Source organism: Rhinatrema bivittatum, unplaced genomic scaffold (genome assembly GCF_901001135.1).
Source record: "Rhinatrema bivittatum unplaced genomic scaffold, aRhiBiv1.1, whole genome shotgun sequence".
Taxonomy (NCBI): Eukaryota; Metazoa; Chordata; class Amphibia; order Gymnophiona; family Rhinatrematidae; genus Rhinatrema; species Rhinatrema bivittatum.
In genome coordinates, this window is record NW_021820481.1 from 1 (window position 1) to 23,050 (window position 23,050).

General features: G+C 51.0%; 1 protein-coding gene across 2 annotated transcripts; it reads left to right on the forward strand.

Annotated features, from left to right (window-relative positions):
* The first annotated feature begins 2,204 nt into the window (after positions 1-2,204).
* On the forward strand, positions 2,205-19,730 carry LOC115081665 (probable N-acetyltransferase 16). Of its 2 annotated transcripts, none has more exons than XM_029586091.1 (3): positions 2,205-2,226; positions 17,414-17,635; positions 18,120-19,730. In XM_029586091.1, exons 2-3 carry the CDS (start codon positions 17,426-17,428, stop codon positions 18,216-18,218), a joined length of 309 nt encoding a protein of 102 aa, XP_029441951.1. In that variant the 5' UTR covers positions 2,205-2,226; positions 17,414-17,425; the 3' UTR covers positions 18,219-19,730. The 2 variants fall into 2 exon arrangements, with proteins under 2 accessions (XP_029441951.1, XP_029441950.1); XM_029586090.1 differs by lacking the exon at positions 2,205-2,226 and adding an exon at positions 3,014-3,035.
* The last annotated feature ends 3,320 nt before the right edge of the window (positions 19,731-23,050 follow it).

The following is a 23,050-nucleotide window of genomic DNA, read 5'->3' on the forward strand; positions in this document are numbered from 1 at the left end:
CCACTTGTTATCCCGGTGCAGTCTTGCTACTGCTGTCTGGGTCATAATCTGCCGGTGGAGGCTGAAGGAGGTCCCATGAGTTGCCCTAGATTAGCAGGGGCTGACATGTGCTGTAAAATAGTTAAGGAAAGCGCTCAGATTGTCCTGGGATTTAAAGGAGGGATCCATGTCTGCCGTGCCCCTCTACACTACAGCCTGGAAATGAAGGGTCTTCCCATGAAGCCTACAGAGAACGAGGCCTCCGAGAGCTGGACAGAGACTATCCTGGCCACCAGGGAGCTGGGCATAGGGTCACCAGGCAGTCGCTCCTCTCTGCAATGCTGTGGTAACTGCTAGGACTGGACCTGTGTGGCTCTGTTTCCCTGTATGAGCACTTGTCCCTGTCTGTCTGTCTCTCTGTGCCTGTGTCCATCCCTGTATGTCTCTGAGGACCTGAATCTCTATGTCCGTCTCTGCATGTGTCTCTCAGGACCTGTATATCTGTCCCCACACATGTCTCTCTGTCCCTATGTCTATCCATCTGTCCGTGTGTGTGTGTGTGTATGTGTGTCAGCATCTATATCTGTGCCTATCCCTGCAGGTGTCTCTCTCTGGCCCCGTGTCTCTGTCTGTCTCTCTCACTTGGTGTCCTTCTGTCTGTAGCCGAGTCTGTCTGTCTGTACCCATCAGAGCAGGAAGCAAGCTCACCTGCAGGGTAGGCCATCAGGAATTCAGGCCTGAGACAGCACCAAAAAAAAATCCTGCCCTCCCATCTCCATCCCCATTCCCAACATGCACTGAGCATCTTAATGATAAAAGTATACGGCACGCCCCATCCTCCAGGAAAAGCCACCCTACCCCCTGGGAGCCATGGAAGTGTGAGTGAGGGGGAGCTGCACTGCTGCTGCTGCCGCCCGTGTGTGTGTGGGGGAGGATGGGGACACGGGGGTGGGGGGAGACTGAGCAGCTGAATTCCTAAATATAGAGGTGCTGAAGGGGGAGGGGGGTGAGCTCATGGCTGCCTCTCCCAGAGCACTCCAGGCCAATGGCTGCCGGGCTTATTTAGCACCCCAGCTGTTAGCCACCATGCACACAGACCCTTTCTGTGCCTGGGCTGCAACACAATCTACCCCCCCCTACCCCCCCTCCCCCAGCCCCCTACGATCACTGGAAAAATCAGTCTGAATATTTCACCCAACATGGATTCCTTTTACTTCAGCAGGTGGCGGATTTCATCTGAGAAACAGATATTTCACGGTCCGTCTTTAAGATTGTGTGTGCGTGTGTGTATCTATGGTGTACATGCTTGTACCTGTGTGTGTGAGTCTGTGAGCATACTTGTGCCTGTGTATATATGAATGCTTGTGCCTGTGTGTGTGTGTCTGTGTATGTGTGTGAGCATATTTGTGCCTGTGTATGTGTGAATGCTTGTACCTGTGTGTGTGAGTCTGTGAGCATACTTGTGCCTGTGTATATGTGAATGCTTGTGCCTGTGTGTGTGTGTCTGTGTATGTGTGTGAGCATATTTGTGCCTGTGTATGTGTGAATGCTTGTGCCTGTGTGTGTGAGTCCGTGTGCATATTTGTGCCTGTGTAAGTGTGCATGCTTGTGCCTGTGTGTGTGTGTCTGTGTATGTGTGTGTGCATGTTTGTGCCTGGTTATGTGTGTGTGCATGCTTGTGCCTGTGTGTGTGAGTCTGTGTGCATATTTGTGCCTGTGTAAGTGTGCATGCTTGTGCCTGTGTGTGTGAGTCTGTGTTTGTGTGTGTGCATGTTTGTGCCTGGTTATGTGTGTGTGAATGCTTGTGCCTGTGTGTGTGAATCTGTGTTTGTATGTATACATGCTTGTGCCTGTGTGTGTGAGTCTGTGTTTGTGTGTGTGCATGCTTGTGCCTGGTTATGTGTGTGAGTGCGAGTGCTAGTGTGTGTCTGTGATTGTGTGTGTGTGTGTGTGTGCCTGTGTGTGTGAGTGTGAGTGCGAGTGTGCGTCTGCTGCAGATGGCAGAGAGCGGCACGGAGGGCTCTGACGTGCCAGCCTAGCAGCGCTGCGTGGGGGAGATTAGCTGAGGCTCATGTGATGAGGAATCGGGCTGCCCAGTGTGGGCTGTGCTCAGATAGGAGGAGTCAGAACCCGCCGCCGCTGCTGCTTTTATGTTGTGCTGCAGGAGCAGAAATGAGCGAGACAAGAGAGGCAGCAGCAGCGTGAGCAGGATCTCCTCCCTCCATCCAGGCAAAGCGCTGAGCCAAGGTAAGCCAGAGCCAGGGGGCAGCTCACCCTGCAAACTCGCATCCCCACCCGGCTCCTTTCGAGATCTCTTCCCCTGGATTTTAATTATCAGAACCGGGCCGGGTCACATCCCCGGCACCTTCTCCTGGCTGGGGCTGACACTGAGAGGGGGGGGGGGGGGGGGAGGGTCCCGGTTCGGTAGCAGGAATAAGATTTAGGATCAGCCACTGTGGCAGCTGATCTATGTGTCTATGTGTGTGCATGCTTGTGCCTGTGTGTGTGTGTTTGTGATTGTGTGTGTGTGTCTGTGATTGTGTGTGTGTGTGTGTGAATGCTTGTGCCTGTGTGTGTCTGTGATTGTGTGTGTGTGTCTGCATGCTTGTGTCTGTGTGTGTCTGTGATTTTGTGTGTGTGTGTGAGTGTGTGTGAATGCTTGTGCCTGTGTGTGTCTGTGATTGTGTGTGTGTGAGTGTGGGCATGCTTGTGCCTGTGTGTGAGTGTGAGTGCGAGTGTGCGTCTGCTGCAGATGGCAGAGAGCGGCACGGAGGGCTCTGACGTGCCAGCCTAGCAGCGCTGCGTGGGGGAGATTAGCTGAGGCTCTCTCTCCTCCTTCGGGTGGAGGGCTCTCTCCGCTCTCTTCTCTAGGGGGGAGGGGTCTCTCCTCTGGCCCTCTTTACTCTTTGATTTCATGCAAATGAACCCAGGCCCTGGCTAATGAGAGGCAGGAGGAAGAAGCCTTTCCCGACTCGGAGGGAAGTGGACTGAGTCCAAATATCCCGATAAAGGAGCCCGGGTCTGGCCCAGGGCACCCAAAATCTGTGGTAATGAGGGTAAGATCCCCAACACACAGACGTTTCATCCCCCCACTCCTCGCTCTCTCCTCCCCTCCATCACATCCTTCCACCCTTCTCTCCATCCTCTCTCTAGCCATTTCTCCTCTCCCTCCTCCTGCCTCTCCTTTCTCCTTCCCTCCTCCCACCTCCATTTCTTCCCCCTTTCCCACATCTGTCTTCCCCTTTCCTCTTCCTCTGCCCCTCCATCCTCTCTTCCTTGCCTGTCCCCTGCCCCTCCCCTATTTCTTTGTCCATTCCCTAAAGCCCTCCTCCTCCTCTCCTCCACCGTTCACTGAAATGGGGTCAGGCTGGGAGCTGAGCGGAGGAGGCAGCCTGCAGTCACCCGGGTCTGTGGCAAAGAGAGGACAAACCAGCCCCTTCCCTCCCCGTCCTCCTGCCCTCTCTCCCCCGCCCATCCATCCTAACCCCTCCCTCCTCCCCTCCCCATCACATTTCCTGCCTTTTGAGGAGCAGGTGCGGCGGGAGGTGCCCGGAGGGGGTCGGTGCCAGGAGACTTAACGCGTTCAACACAGAAAAGGTGGCTGCGAGCCGTGCCTGGGGGGGGGGGGGGGGGGGGGGGGGGGGGGCTGTCAGGTACAGAGGGACGCTGGGCCTGTGTGTGCAGACAGATGGAGGGCGGGGGGGGACACCAGTCAGGGGCTGCTTAGTCTGGAGGCGTTTGCATTTCTTGCGGAGGCGGAGGCACGGAGCTGACGCTGCACATATACCCCCCCCCCCCCCCCACCACCATACTGTCCCCAGACACAGCTTGGAGAGGCGAGGCGAGTTCAGGCACCGAGTCGCCGGTTCTGAGTCACTTCCGCAAGCCCACAATGTGGGCTTCTGTGCCTCCTGCCCCTATGTGAACAAAGGGGGCTTTTGCCAGCCAGTTGGCTTGCTGCCTGCCCAGAGTGGCACAGCTGGGCCGTCGCTGCCTGGCTCCGGCACAGCGCTGACACAAGGGCAGCTTTGTCCTCCCAGCCCTAACACGGCCGGGGTTCGGGATCTCTCACCAGAGCCAAGGGGGCTTGCCTGGGCCTCCTTTCCTCACCTTTCTCTCCTGGATCATTCAACCTCTGCCATGTGGGCTCCAGTGCTGTGTACAGCCCTGGAAGCCGATCTCCCACAGGGATTGGATTGGTCTCTACAGATCTGTAAGGACCTGGCAGCACAGCCCAGCGCTTAGGATCTGGACCAGTGGCAATAGCAGAGCTGAGATCTAATCCCACCCTCCTACATTCACTGTTTTTTATTTTTTAACAGGCAGTTCTCTCCTCCTGCTTTTACCCAGTGGGGCTGAGAGGGGAAATATTAAACCTCTCCCCCCTCTCCTCCATGTTGTACAAGTTCCCAGTCTTAGACAAACCGTCAAGAAAGGACAGTCCTCAGCTCAGTCCTCAGCTCATTTAACATTTAACATTTGGTTCTTGCAAAAAGGGTGAGAAAGGGGGTCACTAAACCTCCCATTCCTTATCGACCTCTCCCTGCTCCCCTGTCTCTCTCTTTCTATCCACCCTCTCCTCCTCCAAACTCTACACTTCCCAGCCCCCTTCTTGCTTCACTTTCTCCCAGTGATGGCATTGAAGTGCCTCTCTCCGAGTGTGTCTGTGCACTGGTGTCAGTGCAAGAGCACGTGTGCACTGGTATCGGTGTGAGAGTGCGTGTGCACTGATGTCAATGCAAGAGCGCATGTTATTGGTATCGGTTTGAGAGTGCGTGTGCATTGATGTCCATGCAAGAGCGGGTATTCACTGGTGTCAGTGTGAGAGTGCGTGTGCACTGGTATCGGTGCAAGAGAGCGTGTGCACTGGTGTCAGTGCGAGAGCGCGTGTGCACTGGTATCAGTGCAAGAGCGTGTGTGCACTGGTGTCTGCATGAGAGTGCATGTGCACTGGTGTCAGTGCGAGAGCTCGTGTGCACTGGTGTAAGTGTGAGAGTGCATGTGCACTGGTGTCAGTGCGAAAGTGCGTGTTCACTGGTATAGGTGCAAGAGTGCATGTGCACTGGTGTCAGTGCAAGAGCGCGTGTGCACTGGTATCGGTGCAAAAAGCGTGTGTGCACTGGTGTCGGCATGAGAGTGCGTTTGCACTGGTATCGGTGCGAGAGTTCATGTGCACTGATGTCCATGCAAGAGCGCGTGTGCATTGGTATCGGTGTGAGAGTGCGTGTGCATTGATGTCCATGCAAGAGCGCATATGCACTGGTGTCAGTGTGAGAGTGCGTGTGCACTGGTATCGGTGCAAGAGAGCGTGTGCACTGGTGTCAGTGCGAGAGCGCGTGTGCACTGGTATCAGTGCAAGAGCGTGTGTGCACTGGTGTCTGCATGAGAGTGCATGTGCACTGGTGTCAGTGCGAGAACTCGTGTGCACTGGTGTCAGTGTGAGAGTGCATGTGCACTGGTGAATTCCAGGTACACACACATCCACATGCCAGAAAGACTGTGCACTGGAAATTCCAACCCAGCAGAAAGCTGAAACTTTTCCTGCTAATAATCTAACAGGAAAGGGTCATAAACCAAACAGTTTGGTTTTTTTTTAAATTAATTTCCAGGAGGTGAAAGGGTCTCCCTAATTTTACAAATCTTTTTTTTCTCCAACCCAATTGGACAAAATTATATGTTGGGGGCCGGGGAGGGGGAGATGGGTATTCTGAGTCTGAAATCCGATTGCTGTTGTTCCAAAATAAGAGTTGCTCACAATTGGGGGTGCAGGTCAGCACCTAATTCCATTTGAATTGTAGTCTTGCTGTTATGGAGCAATTTTGTGATGTATATATTTTAAACTCTCCCCCAGGTCCAATTATATCAAACACAGGAGAAACCCTGTCATGTTTTATTTTGTGCGTCACTTAGGCAACTAATAAATTCTCATCAATGTAAACGGAAATGTTTAAGAGCATAGAATAGGAGACCTGACCTCCATCACTGTTTCTGACACTGCTCGCTAGGGGTGTGTGAAAATTCAGGAAGCATTCCTCCAAAGATCATTTCATTTGTGGGACAGGAAAGCATCTATATCCAGTCAAATGTCTTGTTTACAACTGGGTCCTGGAGGCACAGGGAGATAAGTGACTCACCTCCAGTGTCATCTGCAGAGAGGCAGTGATCGAGCCGGGGATTAGCATGGAGGCAAAAGCAAATACAATGACTCACCTGCAGGGTCACACACAGGGTCATGCAGTGACAGAGCTGGGGATTAGCACTGAGGCATAGGGTGGTAAAAGCGACTCTCCTCCAGGGTCACACTCAGGGTCATGCAGTGACAGAGCTGGGGATTAGCACTGAGGCATAGGGTGGTAAAGCGACTCACCTCCAGGGTCACACTCAGGGTCATGCAGTGACAGAGCCGGGGATTAGCACTGAGGCATAGGGTGGTAAAGCGACTCACCTCCAGGGTCATCTGCAGAGAGGCAGTGATCGAGCCGGGGATTAGCATGGAGGCAAAAGCAAATACAATGACTCACCTGCAGGGTCACACACAGGGTCATGCAGTGACAGAGCTGGGGATTAGCACTGAGGCATAGGGTGGTAAAGCGACTCTCCTCCAGGGTCACACTCAGGGTCATGCAGTGACAGAGCTGGGGATTAGCACTGAGGCATAGGGTGGTAAAGCAACTCACCTCCAGGGTCACACTCAGGGTCATGCAGTGACAGAGCCGGGGATTAGCACTGAGGCATAGGGTGGTAAAGCGACTCACCTCCAGGGTCACACTCAGGGTCATGCAGTGACAGAGCCAAGGATTAGAGCTGAGGCACAAGAAGATAAAGTGACTCACCTTCAGAGCCACACAGAGAGAGGTAGTGACAAAGCTGGGGATTAATAGGCACAGGGATTCTTCCAAGGTCACACACACGAAAAGCTAGAGCCAAGGATAAGAGCTCAGGTATAAGAAGATAAAGTGACTCCCCCAATATCACACATGGAATTGGTGACAAAGCAGGGGATTAGAACTGAGGCAAAGAGTGATAAAGTGCTTCCCCTCCAAAGTCACAAAAGGAGATGAATTCACAGAGCACAGGATGAGAGCTGAGGCACAAGGAGATAAAGTGACTCACCCAAGGTCACACACAAAGAGGCAGTGACAAAGCCAGGGATTAACACTGAGGTAGAGAGAGATGAAGTGACTCACCCATGATTATACACAGAGAGGCAGTGACAGAGCTGGGGATTAGCACTTAGGAACAGGGAGATAAAGTGAGTCACTCAAGGTCACACACAGAGAGGCAGCGACAGAGCCGGGGATTAGCACTGAGGAACAGAGAGATAAAGCGACTCCCCACAAGGTCACATACAGAGAGGCAGTGACAGAGCTGGGGATTAGCACTTAGGAACAGGGAGGTAAAGTGAGTCACTCAAGGTCACACACAGAGAGGCATGACAGAGCCGGGGATTAGCACTGAGGAACAGAGAGATAAAGCGACTCCCCACAAGGTCACACACAGAGAGGTAGTGACAGAGCTGGTGATTAGCAGTGAGGCACAGAGAGATAAAATGACTCACTCAAGGTCACACAGAAAGAGGCAGTGACAGAGCCGGGGATTAGCAGTGAAGCACAGGGAGATACAATGACTCCCCCAGGGTCACACACAGAGAGGCCGTGACAGAGCTGGGGATTAGCACTTAGGAACAGGGAGATAAAGTGAGTCACTCAACGTCACACACAGAGGCGAAATGACAGAGCTGAGCCACAGAGAGATAAAGTGACTCACTCAAGGTCACACAGAAAGAGGCAGTGACAGAGCCGGGGATTAGCAGTGAAGCACAGGGAGATACAATGACTCCCCCAGGGTCACACACAGAGAGGCAGTGACAGAGCTGGGGATTAGCACTTAGGAACAGGGAGATAACGTGACTCACTCAAGGTCACACAGAAAGAGGCAGTGACAGAGCCGGGGATTAGCAGTGAAGCACAGGGAGATAAAATGACTCCCCCAGGGTCACACACAGAGAGGCAGTGACAGAGCCGGGGATTAGCACTTAGGAACAGGGAGATAATGTGACTCACTCCAGGTCACCCACAGAGAGGAGTCCCAGCCCAGGGCTCTCAGGTTGTGTACAAAAGCTGCCTTCCCTCCCCAGCCCTCCCCGCAGGGTCTCAGCTGCCCTGAATTCCCTGCTGAGATTACAGCTTCTCTGCCACACTTCTCCTCTCTCTGGTTTATTTTGGTCCTTGTCTCATTAGCGTTTCTCTCTCTGCCTTCCGTCGCTAATGACACCTTGCAGCCTGACTCCCCCCCCCCCCATCACTCGCAGCCCTCCCCCTGGTCCCAGCGCTGCGCTGGAGCTGAGTCATGGACACGAGACACTTGAAATCTGCCTCCCACTCCCCCCTTCCTCCCCTCAGATTCAGTTATAAAATCCATTAAAAGTACAAAGCACAGAAAGGTGAATACTCCTCACCCAGACCCTTGCGGGAGGGCTGGTGGTCTTCGGACCCCACCATAGTCTCAGAGGGTATGGGAGAGGGCAGAGTCTCCCTGCTCCCGTGCTGTGTCCCAGCTGCCTCCCGTGTCCTCTCCTGAGTGCCGTCTGGGAGAGGAGGGTGGGAGGTGGGTCTGATGCTGCCAGGGCTCAGGCCCCCTTCTGATGTGAGGGACCCGGGCAGGGGGAGGTTGTAGTCAGATCTGCCCCCCCCCCTCTCCCCTGCATTAGAAAGCTTTCAGGGAGTGGGGTAAGTTGGAGCTGCTGTCCAGCTGTTCAGAGCCCCTCTCTCTGCCCTTCCCTCTATTCCTTCTTTAAATGGAAAAGCCACGCAAGGGTCAAGTAGTTTGGGAAAGTAATGACCCTTCAGGGGATGGGGAAACTGGGGGCAGAAAGGGGGCAAGAGGGGTTCAGAGGGAAAAGGGGGGGAGCAGGGGGACCAGGGGGAAGGTAATGATGGGTGGTAGGGTGGGGGAGAAGGTGACGTGACTCAGAGGGGGGCAGGGAGTCAAAGCAAAAACGAGGTGTGTGTATGTGCGTGCGTGTGTGTTGTGTGTGTGTGTGTGTGTGCGTGTGTGTGTGTATGTATATGTATGTGTGTGTGTGTGTGGGTGTGTGTGTGTGTGTGTGTGCGTGGGTGGGTGTGCAGTATGCGTGGTGTTGTGGTGTGTGTGTGTGTGTGTGTGGGGGTGTGTGTGTGCGCACGTGTGTGCATGGGTGGGTGTGTGTGTGTGCGTGTGTGCATGGGTGGGTGTGCATGTGTGCGTATATGTGTGTGTGGTGTGTGTGTGTGCGTGGGTGGGTGTGCGTGCGTGCGTGTGTGTGTGCGCGCGTGTGTGTGCGTGGATGGGTGTGCGTGCGTGTGTGGGTGTGCGTGTGCGTGTGTGGGTGTGCGTGTGTGTATGTGTGTGTGCATGTGTGCGTGTGGGTGGGTGGGTGTGCGTGTGTGTGGGTGTGTGTGTGTGTGTGCGGGTGGGTGGGTGGAGGTGGGTAAGGGTGTGTGTGTGTGTGCGTGTGTGTGGGTGGGTGTGCGTGTGTGTGTGTGTGTGTGTGTGTGTGTGGGTGGGTGGAGGTGGGTAAGGGTGTGTGTGTGTGTGTGTGTGTGTAGGGTGGGTGGCGGTGGGTAAGGGGTGGGTGTGGGTTCGTACATGCTTGTGGGGGGTGGGAAGGAGTTGTGATTCCTGACTCTCACATTGAAGAGCTAGGGGCAGGTCCTGTTTAACCATTAGGCAAAGCAGGCAGCTGCCTAGCGAGGCAGTTTCTTGCAGGATGCAAAGAGCAGCTGCAGCCATAGGGAAACAATACTGCTGCTTTGGCAAGGCCGGTTTGCTTTATACAGGTTCAGGGGGGCCTCTTGTTTGCATGGGGTTTGCATTACTTCACAAAGTGCCTGGTAATGGAGGGCGTTTGTGTTGCTGTTACTGAGGAGACACTGGAATTTGACATTTTCTGATGTATGGTGAATAGTAAGAGGAAACCTTTAGCCAATGTGGCATGCGTTTCTTTTACCGTATTTCCTGATGTTATTTGCAGTCTAGCCCCAAAATATCACAGATAATGCATTCATCAGTCACTATGACGTGACGTCTGAACTCGCTTTATATTATGTGTGTGTATTTAGCTATCACGTTCGATATTTAAGAGTTTGACCTCCAATTCTCTTTTTGTCAGGATAATTCTTGGAGGGGTGATCACGACTGAGTTTAATTATTAAAATCTCAGGGAGAGCCTAAGGTTCTGAAAGCTAATTAGGAGGAGGCTGAAGGCTTTCCTCGGGCATCTAATACCATGCACGGACCCTGGCAGGGTGTGGGTGAAGGGATAACGTTTTCAGCAGCTCTGCACTGGGTTGGAGAGAGCCTTGGTATGCCCTGAGAGCCAGTATCCATGTGCCAGCGGTGCCTCCCAGCAGGAAAACCACTGAGCAGTTAATGTTCCTGGAGGCTTGGCATCGGTCCTTTTGCTGAGGCGGGGTAGAGAGGGGAGCATGGCCAGGGAGACGGTGGAGGGTTGGCAGAGGCATGTGACCCATCTGCGATGGGAAACTCTCATGCACCTTTCTTCTGGAGCTAGGATGGTGGGGAGTCACTTGTCTCATGCTTGAGGATAGACTGGGGGTGTTATCAGCTGGACCTAGTGACTGCCTGCTGAGCAATAGTTCATGCCATGGGGCCAGGAACTGACATTTCTGCTGTCTCCAGCCCATCTTGTCTTGGATTTTCTCAGGATAGTTTCCTGCAGCGCAGACAGAAACTTCCATGAACCATATCTGTGGTGCACAAGCTTTGCATACTCCAAATGCAAAGGGAGTGTGCGAGGAGATAAGAGTTAGAATGAGATTCAGAGGCAGTCAGTGCCTGCTTCAGATTACAGAGGCATGAGATATATAAAAGAGGCATAAAATATGCAGGGATGCAATAGAAAAGGTGTGTGATATAGAAGCTGAGGCATATAATGCATAGAGATGAAATATACAGTAGAGGTATGTAATACATAGAGTTATTATGCAGGGATGCAATAGAAAAGGTATGTGATGTAGAAGCTGAGGCAATGCAATACATAGAGATGAAATATACAGTAGAGGTATGTAATACATAGAGTTATTATGCAGGGATGCAATAGAAAAGGTGTGTGATGTAGAAGCTGAGGCATGCAATACATAGAGATGAAATATACAGTAGAGGTATGGAATACAGTTATATAATACAGAGGTGTGAAATGTGGAAACTGAAGTGCATAATACACAGGCATTTAATAAATATCCCCCTCCCTTTCTCGCTCAGGTATGTAATACACAGGTACGTAATATAAAAACAGGAATATAGGGAGTAACTGTCAAACAACTGCAAAGTCCAAGTAGATGACCATTTAAGATAAGAACATAAGAAGTTTCCATGCTGGGTCAGCCAAGGGTCCATCAAGCCCAGCATCCTGTTTCTAACAGTGGCCAATTCAGGCTACAAGTACCTGGCAAGTATCCAAACATTAAGTAGATCCCATGCTACTGATGCCAGTAATAGCAGTGGCTATTCCCTAAGTCAACTTGATTAATAGCAGTTAATGTACTTCTCCTCCAAGAACTTATCCAAACCTGTTTGAAACCCAGCTACACTAACTGCACTAACCACATCCTCTGGCAACAAATTCCAGAGCTTAATTGTGCATTGAGTGAAAAGAGTTTTCTCTGATTTGTTTAAAATGTGCTACTTGCTAACTTCATGGAATGCCCCCTAGTCCTTCTATTATCTGAAAAAGTAAATAACCGATTCACATTTACCCATTCTAGTCCTCTCATGATTTTATAGACCTCTATCATATCCCCCCCTCAGTCGTCTCTTCTCCAAGCTGAACAGCCCCTAACCTCTTTAGCTTTTTCCTCATAGGGGAGCCATTCCATGCCCTTTATCATTTTGGTCACCCTTCTCTCTATCTTCCCCAGTGCAACTATATCTTTTTTAAGATGCGGCTACCAGAATTGCACACAGTATTCAAGGTGCGGTCTCACCATGGAGCGATACAGAGGCATTATGACATCCACCATTTATTTGCCATTCCCTTCCTAATAATTCTTAACATTGTTTGCTGTTTTGGCTGCCACAGCACCCTGAACCCAACACTCAGCTCTGGAATAATCTAAGCAGCTGCCAAATCTGGTGAGGCTGTTGCCTGAACATCTGTCCTCCTAGATCCCAGTGGCCTTAATGGACAGTACTCAGTCACCACCATCCGATGGCACTGATCTGACTGTTTTTCAGGGGAGCTGCGGTTTGCCAGTAAAAAAATCAGCCACCCTTCTCTGTCCCTTCCTCTGTCCCTTTGTTTAGCCTCTCTCACCTCTTCCCTTGCCTCTGCTCTCCAGGGAGAAAATGGGAGGGTTTGTTTGCAATGCCGCAATCCCAGCCCTATTCCTAGCCACTGTCATGGCAAATGCGGCAGACAAGAACCATCAGGGCCAGCCGCTCCTCCCCGCCCCATGCCCACTCCTGCTGCAACACCAGAGACCCCTGCTGATCTTCTGGTTTTCCCCTTCCATCTTCACAACTAGGGATCCTCTGTGCTCCTCCCAGGCTTTCTTGAATTCTGCCACCTCCCCTGGGAGTCCACGTATATTGAAACCGAGGCGCATAATATACTGGAATGTAACCCAGAGTTATGTAACAGAGCAACAGAGGGTTATACTAGGGAAACATCTCCAGTTCATGTTGGGTGAGGTAGAAGGGATTCATTTCTGCCAGGAGAGGTGTGGGAGTGAGCCCCATTGTAATGGATGCATGAAAGGGGTAGGTTGACGTTAGAGTGAGAGGTAGGTGATCTTTGACAGGCATCTCAAGTTCTTCAGAGTGGAAAGAATGAGAAACCGGAGTTCGTTTCATGTAAATAATATGTCAATAAATATTTCAGCAGGCTAAATATTTATAACACAGGTCCATGCAATCCGCAGTGAGTTTTCCATTCCGTGCACCTCTGGGTCTTATTAAAGTTTGCTGGCAGAGAGAAGCTCCCCAGAGTTTCCTGCCCCTGACTACTGACCTCATAGCGTTGGTATAACAGTGGCCAATCAAAGGCGGTGAAGAGGGAACCACCAGAAACTTTTTTGTTTAATCATGGTGCAATGGGATTATTGTTGTCTCTGTGATCACAAATATTCTTGGTGGCTTGGCTCCAGGGAGGCTGCAGTGAGGGCTGGGCTACTATGGCTGCATCTGGCTTAGCTCTAAGGGAAACTGCACTAGAGGCTAAAGCATTGCAGTTGTACCTTGTTCAGCTCCTGAGAAAGCTGCAGTGAAAGACAGGGAACTGTGGTTGTATCTGGCTCGGCTCCTGGGAAAGCTGCAGTGAGGGCTGGGGAGCTGTGGTTGTATCTGGCAAGGCTCCTGGGAAAGCTCTAGTGAAAGAAGGGGAACTGTGGTTGTATCTGACACGGCTCCTGGGAAAGCTGCTGTGAGGGCTGGGGAACTATGGTTGTATCTGGCACAGCTCCTGGGAAAGCTGCAGTGAGGGCTGGGGAACTGTGGTTGTATCTGGCACGGCTCCTGGGAAAGCTGCAGTGAGGGCTGGGGAACTGTGGTTGTATCTGGCACAGCTCCTGGGAAAGCTGCAGTGAAAGACAGGGAACTGTGGTTGTATCTGGCTCGGCTCCTGGGAAAGCTGCAGTGAAGGCTAGGGAGCTGTGGTTGTATCTGGCAAGGCTCCTGGGAAAGCTGCAGTGAAGGCTGGGGAGCTGTGGTTGTATCTGGCACGGCTCCTGGGAAAGCTGCAGTGAAGGCTGGGGAGCTGTGGTTGTATCTGGCACAGCTCCTGGGAAAGCTGCAGTGAGGGCTGGGGAACTGTGGTTGTATCTGGCACAGCTCCTGGGAAAGCTGCAGTGAAAGACAGGGAACTGTGGTTGTATCTGGCTCGGCTCCTGGGAAAGCTGCAGTGAGGGCTGGGGAGCTGTGGTTGTATCTGGCAAGGCTCCTGGGAAAGCTGCAGTGAAGGCTAGGGAGCTGTGGTTGTATCTGGCACGGCTCCTGGGAAAGCTGCAGTGAAGGCTGGGGAGCTGTGGTTGTATCTGGCAAGGCTCCTGGGAAAGCTGCAGTGAGGGCTGGGGAACTGTGGTTGTATCTGGCTCGGCTCCTGGGAAAGCTGCAGTGAGGGCTGGGGAACTGTGGTTGTATCTGGCTCGGCTCCTGGGAAAGCTGCAGTGAGGGCTGGGGAGCTGTGGTTGTATCTGGCAAGGCTCCTGGGAAAGCTGCAGTGAGGGCTGGGGAACTGTGGTTGTATCTGGCTCGGCTCCTGGGAAAGCTGCAGTGAGGGCTGGGGAACTGTGGTTGTATCTGGCACGGCTCCTGGGAAAGCTGCAGTGAGGGCTGGGGAACTGTGGTTGTATCTGGCTCAGCTCCTGGGAAAGCTGCAGTGAAAGACAGGGAATTGTGGTTGTATCTGGCTCGGCTCCTGGGAAAGCTGCAGTGAGGGCTGGGGAACTGTGGTTGTATCTGGCTCGGCTCCTGGGAAAGCTGCAGTGAGGGCTGGGGAACTGTGGTTGTATCTGGCAAGGCTCCTGGGAAAGCTGCAGTGAGGGCTGGGGAACTGTGGTTGTATCTGGCAAGGCTCCTGGGAAAGCTGCAGTGAGGGCTGGGGAACTGTGGTTGTATCTGGCACGGCTCCTGGGAAAGCTGCAGTGAGAGCTGGGGAACTTTGGTTGTATCTGGCACGGCTCCTGGGAAAGCTGCAGTGAGGGCTGGGGAACTGTGGTTGTATCTGGCTCGGCTCCTGGGAAAGCTGCAGTGAGGGCTGGGGAACTGTGGTTGTATCTGGCACGGCTCCTGGGAAAGCTGCAGTGAGAGCTGGGGAACTTTGGTTGTATCTGGCACGGCTCCTGGGAAAGCTGCAGTGAGGGCTGGGGAACTGTGGTTGTATCTGGCACGGCTCCTGGGAAAGCTGCAGTGAGGGCTGGGGAACTGTGGTTGTATCTGGCACGGCTCCTGGGAAAGCTGCAGTGAGGGCTGGGGAACTGTGGTTGTATCTGGCTCAGCTCCTGGGAAAGCTGCAGTGAGGGCTGGGGAACTGTGGTTGTATCTGGCAAGGCTCCTGGGAAAGCTGCAGTGAGAGCTGGGGAATTGTGGTTGTATCTGACACGGCTCCTGGGAAAGCTGCAGTGAGGGCTGGGGAACTGTGGTTGTATCTGGCAAGGCTCCTGGGAAAGCTGCAGTGAGGGCTGGGGAACTGTGGTTGTATCTGGCTCGGCTCCTGGGAAAGCTGCAGTGAGGGCTGGGGAACTGTGGTTGTATCTGGCACGGCTCCTGGGAAAGCTGCAGTGAGGGCTGGGGAACTGTGGTTGTATCTGGCAAGGCTCCTGGGAAAGCTGCAGTGAGAGCTGGGGAACTGTGGTTGTATCTGGCACGGCTCCTGGGAAAGCTGCAGTGAGGGCTGGGAAACTGTGGTTGTATCTGGCAAGGCTCCTGGGAAAGCTGCAGTGAGGGCTGGGGAACTGTGGTTGTATCTGGCACAGCTCCTGGGAAAGCTGCAGTGAGGGCTGGGGAACTTTGGTTGTATCTGGCACGGCTCCTGGGAAAGCTGCAGTGAGGGCTGGGGAACTGTGGTTGTATCTGGCTCAGCTCCTGGGAAAGCTGCAGTGAAAGACAGGGAATTGTGGTTGTATCTGGCACGGCTCCTGGGAAAGCTGCAGTGAGAGCTGAGGAGCTGTGGTTGTATCTGGCACGGCTCCTGGGAAAGCTGCAGTGAGGGCTGGGGAACTGTGGTTGTATCTGGCACGGCTCCTGGGAAAGCTGCAGTGAGGGCTGGGGAACTGTGGTTGTATCTGGCACGGCTCCTGGGAAAGCTGCAGCTTACCTATTGGTGGCAGCTCCTGCCCAGCCCTTCCTCTGTCACACTGCTCTCTTCTGTGACAGTACGGGCTCTGGCATAGCAACTCCTATGGGCCTCGCACGGGTGGAATTGGGCCGCCCCCAAAATGTTGGCACGCTAGGCAGACCCCTTAGTTTGCCCAAATGGAAGCCCCAGCCCTATTAAAACTTTGTGCATCTGCAGCCAGACCTGCAATAGTGAAAAGAATTCCTTCCCAGCCCCAGATCGGGCCAGGAGCTCAGAATCTACGGCTCAGCGCTTCCCCTAGCAGAAGGCCATATCATCTTACCAATATCCCTTTCATCTAGAAACCTGTCCACTCTCCACTTAATTGTGTGTAATAGCCCTAACCACTGCTGATAAAATGTTGCAGAATTGTATCCCTCTAAGTAAAAGGCCCTTCCTAGGGAGGCAGTGAAATCTCTTGCCTTATAATCCCAGAGGATTCCTCTGGGATTATAAATTATAAAGCCATTAACCCTTGGGGATCCACTCTATCTGCAATGAACAATCTCCTGTCCACTATACATCTTGCCAAAGCAGAACTGATGCTCGTCACATCACATAACAGTGACTTCTCCCTCCTCCACAACTATCGCTTTCAACCAACATGTTAGAGACCTCGCTGTCACCCTAGATAATCAAATGAACTTCAAAACTTTCATCAATTCCACACTTAAAGACTGCTTTTTTTTTAAAAAATTACAAACCATGAAAAAACGTAAACCCCTCCTTCATCTTTCCGATTTCCGTACAGTACTACAGGCAACCATTTTCTGGAAAATTGACTACAGCAACTCCCTCCTCCTAGGTCTCCCCAAGAACACCATCCACCCGCGCCAAATCCTCCAAAATGCCCCCGCCCGCATCCTCACCAACGCCCGCAGAAACGAAGACATATCGCCCGTCCTCGAGGGCTTACACTGGCTCCCCATCGAGTACCGCATCCAATGCAAAACTCTCTCCATCATCCACAAAAAGCCCTCCACAACCCCGACATGAACTGGTTCAAGGAATCATTAGCTCTCCGCACCTCCACAAGGCCGACCAGGAATCAATACCTGGCCACCCTAAGCACACCCTCGCCCAAACTCTACAACCTCGCCTCAACAGAAGCTCGATGGCTCTCGTTAGCCGGCCCCGCCCTATGGAGCTCTATGCCAGTTACCCTACGCCAGGAAGTCCACCCAAAGAAATTCAAGCAGAAACTGAAGCCCTGGCTGTTTGGACAGGCATATACTGACCCTGGCTAAATGCCTCCCTGAACCCCTCTCTAGCCCCTCACCCCCTCCCTCTCCTTCTCCCCCCCCCCCATAACCCCCTTGTTCAACCTGATCCTTTCTTCATCTACCTACCCCTTACAAGTCGCTCTCTGTATAAATCCTCTGTAAATACGGTAATTCAAGCTCACCTTAATCGCTTTAAGCTACGTTTCTGTGTTCGTATTTATTCTTTTGCAAGTTACCTGTTTATATGACTTAGTTGCCTGTAAAGCGCTACTATGCCAAGTTCATGTTTTATGTAAGCCGATGCGATAAAAATCTGTACATAAAACAAAAATAAACATTTTGCTTGCAAAGTGACGAATGCTTTTCCTTCCGTCTCCAGCAGGTCTTCGGGATGAAGCTGGACGCAGCACTCACCCTGGACCTGGGTCCCATCGCGGACGCTGAGCTGGAGTTTGTGGTGGCCTCGGAGAAGGAATACGAGGAGGTCATGGCCATGTCCGAAGGCATTTACGGGGGCCTGGATTACCTCCCCAGCCGCTACCACTCCTGGATCAAGGAGCCCGATCGCACAGTCATCCTGGCCAAGAAAGATGGAGAAGTGGTGAGGGGGGAGAGAGGAGGGTGGGCGGGGGAGGAGCCTGGGAACTGGAATTACAAGGTCTGTCTTCTCCTCCCCTTCAGCAGCTGGGTGGGGGGGGGGGGGGGGTCCAGTGCACCTGCAGGGGACAGCACCCATGCAGTGTCTGGGACATAAGCCCCACCCATCCCTCACAGGTCCCTCCCCCCCCATGTGCTCTCACTGACCAGGGAATATAGGATTTCTGCTGGTCTTCCTTCTAGTTCATTTTTTGGGGGTAGGGGAGATATGGGGAACATGTAAGGACAATGAGTGGAAGCCCCCCTCTCCAAAGGATTGTATTTATTTTGCATTTTCATGTCTGAAAAGTTGCCTCTTCTGAGTTCTGAGCAGCTGTGTCCTCAGTGTCACCCCCCACCCTGACGGCAATCGTCTTGAACCCTTCCTTTCTCGCTCCGTTTTTTTTTTTTTTTTTTGTCAGTTCTCATGCTAAGTTTTATCTATGTAGGTTTCCAGGTGCATCCAGGGGCAGCGATGCAGGAGCCCTCGGGACAGGAGGATTGTGGGAGAGTACCCGGTCCCACGAGTGCTCAGGCCACCTGCATGAAGCCATGAGCAGTGCTTCCAGCAACTGAAACGTCACTGATGGGCTCTTAAACCTCCCTGCAGCCTCAAACTCCTGGATATACAGTGCTGGTCACTTCTGTAACACACAGTGAAACGTAGTGGTCACTTATAGAAGAAAGAGAAATACAGTGATGATCACTAATATTACAGAAGTCATCATTTTAATAACGCAGTCACACAGAACCTGTATATAGCCCCCATCATTTATATATCACACCCAGATATACGGCACTGATCACATATATATAAAAAAATGCACATATATAGCATTGATAATTTATAGAAACACTCAGAAATATACTGCTGGTCATTTATATAACACACCCTAATATATAGCACTGATCATGTATAAAAATAAAATCACATATATAGCATTGGTAACCTATAGAAACACTCAGATATACAGTGCTGGTCATTTATATAACACATCCAGACATACAGCACTGATCACATATATAACACAGGCAGCGTGTTGGTCACCTACATAAGACACACACATATACAGTTCTAGCCACTTATATAAAACATACCCAATTTACAGCACTGATCACTTATATAATAAACACAGATATATAGCACTAATCACTTAAATAGAAAACAAATATACAGTGCTGGTCACTTATATAACAGGCTTATAGAGCACTGATGACCTATTGAATATCCAAGTTATACAGCACTGATCACCTATATACTAAATACAGATATATAATGTTTGATACTTATATACTATACAGATATATAGCATTCGATCACATATATAGAAAACAAATATACAGTGCTGGTCACTTATATAATAGGCATATACAGCACTGATCACCTATTGAATACATACAGTTATACAGTGCTGATCACTTGTATGACACAGACGCATAGCGCTAATCATTTATAAAAAAATAGATAAATAGTGCTACAATGCTGGTCACCTATATAACATTCATATATATACAGTGCTGAGCAATTAAGCTCCACTGAAATATACAGTGCTGATCACTTATATAACAGAAGCAAAGTGTCGTTCACCTATATAGTACTGGCCACTTATATAACACACCCAATTATGCAGCACTGATTGGTTATATACCGAAGAAATATTATAGCACTGTTCTCTTATATAACACACTTATATATACAATGCTGCTTAAGTATATAACACAGGCAGATATATGATGCTGCTTACTTACTCTCTACAGTGCTGCTTACTTATTTAACACAGGCAGATATACAGCGGTGATTACTTATACTACAATGTTGGTCATCTTTGTAACACAAGCACATCTGCAACACTAGTCACTTATATTGCATTTAGCGACACAGTGCTGGTCACTCATTTAACATTCCCAGATATGCAGCACTGCTCGCTTATATAACACAGCACTTGTCATTAGGGGCGTGCACAGAAATAAGTTTTGGCTTGGTTCATTATTTCAGTTCATTTGCCATTTTATATTTGTGTCATTCATTTTGGTTCACAAATACATTTATTTTATTTGTTGTTTCGTTTCATTCATTTCCTTTAAAGTCAATGGGGGAAGCAATGCATCCCATTTTGGACAATGGAGTTTTCTATCCAAGTCTAATGAAACTTGCAGGCAGAAAGGGGGGAAGCGGCATGATCAGCCCCAGGCACTATGAGAGGGGCATAGCAGAACCAACAGCATCATGAACAGCTCATGGTACCATGAGAGGAGCAATGGGCACCAAAAAACAGTGGCATGAACACCCATGGCACCAACAGAGGAGCAATGGGTACCGATAACAGTGGCATGAAGGCTCTAAGCCAACAAAAGAGAGGTAAAAAGAATCCACAACAATGGAGACCTCAAGGCATCAAAAGAGGGACAAAGGCCACCAACAACAGTGGCATGGACAGCTCAAAGTATTGTGTGGAGGCAAAGCAGCACCAACAGAGGCATGAACACCTCAAGCCACCATGAGAGATGCAAAGCAACACCAACAGTGGCAGCAACATCCTAAGGCATGAAAGAGGGACCAAGTTGTGTCTACAGGGTCAAGAATTGCCCAAGGCAAGAAAATAGGAGCTTAGGGCACCAACAAGTATGAAGAGCCCAAGATACCATCAGAGGGGCAAAGCAGCACCAACAGTGGCTGTTTCTATGAAGACCTCAAAGCACAAAAAGGGGCAATGCAGTACAATGGCATGAAGACCCCCCAAGGTACCAAAGAGGGAACAAAGGGCACAAAAAACAGTGGCATGAAGACCTCAGGGCATTGAGTAAGGGATATGGAAGAAATCACAGCATCATCACAGCCCACAACACTGAGTGAGGGATAAGGCATGAAGAAGAGTGGCATCAACATGCCAAGGCATAGAGGGAAGGATAAGGAAATAAGCACAAGCAGCAACCATACCCCAAAATACAGAGTGAGGGGTAAGGCATGAAGAAGCGTGGTATCAACATGCCAAGGCATAGAGGGAAGGATAAGGAAGTAAGCACAAGTAGCAACCATACCCCAAAATACGGAGTGAGGGGTAAGGCATGAAGAAGAGTGGTATCAACATGCCAAGGCATAGAGTGAAGGATAAGGAAGTAAGCACAAGTAGCAACAATACCCCAAAATACGGAGTGAGGGGTAAGGCATGAAGAAGAGTGGTATCAACATGCCAAGGCATAGAGGGAAGGATAAGGAAGTAAGCACAAGTAGCAACCATACCCCAAAATACGGAGTGAGGGGTAAGGCATGAAGAAGAGTTGTATCAACATGCCAAGACATAGAGTGAAGGATAAGGAAGTAAGCACGAGTAGCAACAATACCCCAAAATACGGAGTGAGGGGTAAGTCATGAAGAAGAGTGGTATCAACATGCCAAGACATAGAGGGAAGGATAAGGAAGTAAGCACAAGTAGCAACAATACCCCAAAATACAGAGTGATGGGTAAGACAGCAAGAGGAGTGGCATCAACAACCCAAGGCACAGAGTGGAGAGTGGACGAGGAATAGCATTAACACAACAAGGACTGAAACAAAAGAGAGGCAGGGCATGAGGAGCAGACCAGATGGCAGGCAGCAGAAGCAGCAACAAGGCTGCAAGATCCCAAGGCATCCAGAGATGGACAGGAGAGAAGAAGGTTTTTCTTTTTGGGGACAATCACCCCTGTATAACCAGAGTAGAGGCAGAGCGTGAGGAGCAGTCCAGGCAGTGGCAGCAAAAGTGGCAATCGATGACAACACAACAAGGTGCTGAGACCAAAAAGCGTGGGCATTGATTCGGTGTAGCTGTGCACTCTGTCTTCCTGCCACTCACGTGGAAATTCAGGAAAACCCTGCGGAAGGAGGTTTATCTTAAGGCAGACCAACATTTCCACCAATGCCCTTGCCATTGAGAATACCTGTTTAGTAGACATGTTGGTTTGTGGGTAGAAAAAGAAATGCTGGGCAACCTTGGCATGGTCCAGCCAGAGTGTGACTTTGTATGCCCAGTATGGCAACAGATCTGTGTCTTTGACTTTTATGGGCTCTCCAAGTTATCATGTGACTGCAGTTTATGCCAGGATCTTCTTTGCTGTGGGGATATTAGTCTCTGTTCACAACCACTAAAGTAATGAACTGTGGCAAGAGAGCCTGTTGTGTGGTTGCCACCAGGAAGATAGAAGATTAAGGTGGGGGACGACGTGCTAGCTTTCAGGTACTGCTGATCCTGACAGTACTGCATGGGGAATCCTCTCCTTCCTCCACTGCACCCTAACTGCCTCTCCGCTTGTGGTACTCCCATTCTTTGCACCCTAGCTGGCATTTTCTTCTTCAGTGTACCAGAGGGCCAGACTAGAGAGCGATGCTCTCTTTCATCCATGGGCCTGTATGGATCCAGCTAGGTGAGGGCTTTGAGCCAGTTTTGCAGTTGCAACTGGAAGGACTCCATGAGCAGCAGCACCTCTGGTACCAGTACCTGTTTCCACCAGTAGCCCTATAACTTCTCCCTTGGGATATTGATTATGGGGATGACCTTCCTCCATGGAAGCCTTGAAAGGCTTATACCATTTGTATCATGTGCAACCAATCTGGACAGTCCTGGGAGCAATCCACACTGCTCTTGGCATCCGTTGCTCCACTAACCTCTGATTCACCAAACAGGTGCAGTTCCACCTGGTGCGTCCATCCTGAAGAAGCTCGTTCCCTGAGTGCTTCCTGCTTCCCACCCTTCCTGCTCCTTTTAACACGCCCTGCTATTTTCCTGCACCTCTCTATCAGCTCTTTCTCGACAAAGCTGCCATTTCCCTTGGCTTCTAGTTTTAGGGAGTCCCCTTTTTTGAGAGGTGCAGCAAGTGTGCCAAGCACCAAATCCTCCGGTGGCTCCCCTCATGTTCCTGTCACATCTACAAAGAAAAAAAAAGACCCAGCGACAGGCATGTATTTCTGACCTAGCTGCAAGCTCTCCATCATCTCTCTTACTAATGCTAAGATAGGAGCTCGGCCATGGCTATCATCCGTCACTTGGGTGTGCGGCACAGTCCACCGGCGCCCTGCTTGGGCACCCCCTGCCAGAGCCGTTGCCTGACCTTGCCTTGTCCACCTTCCACCAGTGTGCCGTCAGGGAGGGGTAGGACACCGCTACTCCTCTCCTTGTTGGCCAGCTGAGCCTGCATCTAGGCGTGGCACTACGTGTTCAGGAGAGGAATAACCTGCCTTCTGAATCCCATATTCCCAACCACTTGCAGGAGCTGATCATCCAGGGTGATCATTTCCCCCATGGTCCATGTCCCTGCCTCTTGCCACAGAGCACTGATGGGGAACACCACCCGTTTGCTCCGTGGTGGCTTCTCACTGACATGAGGGTGGGGGACTGGTGACCTGC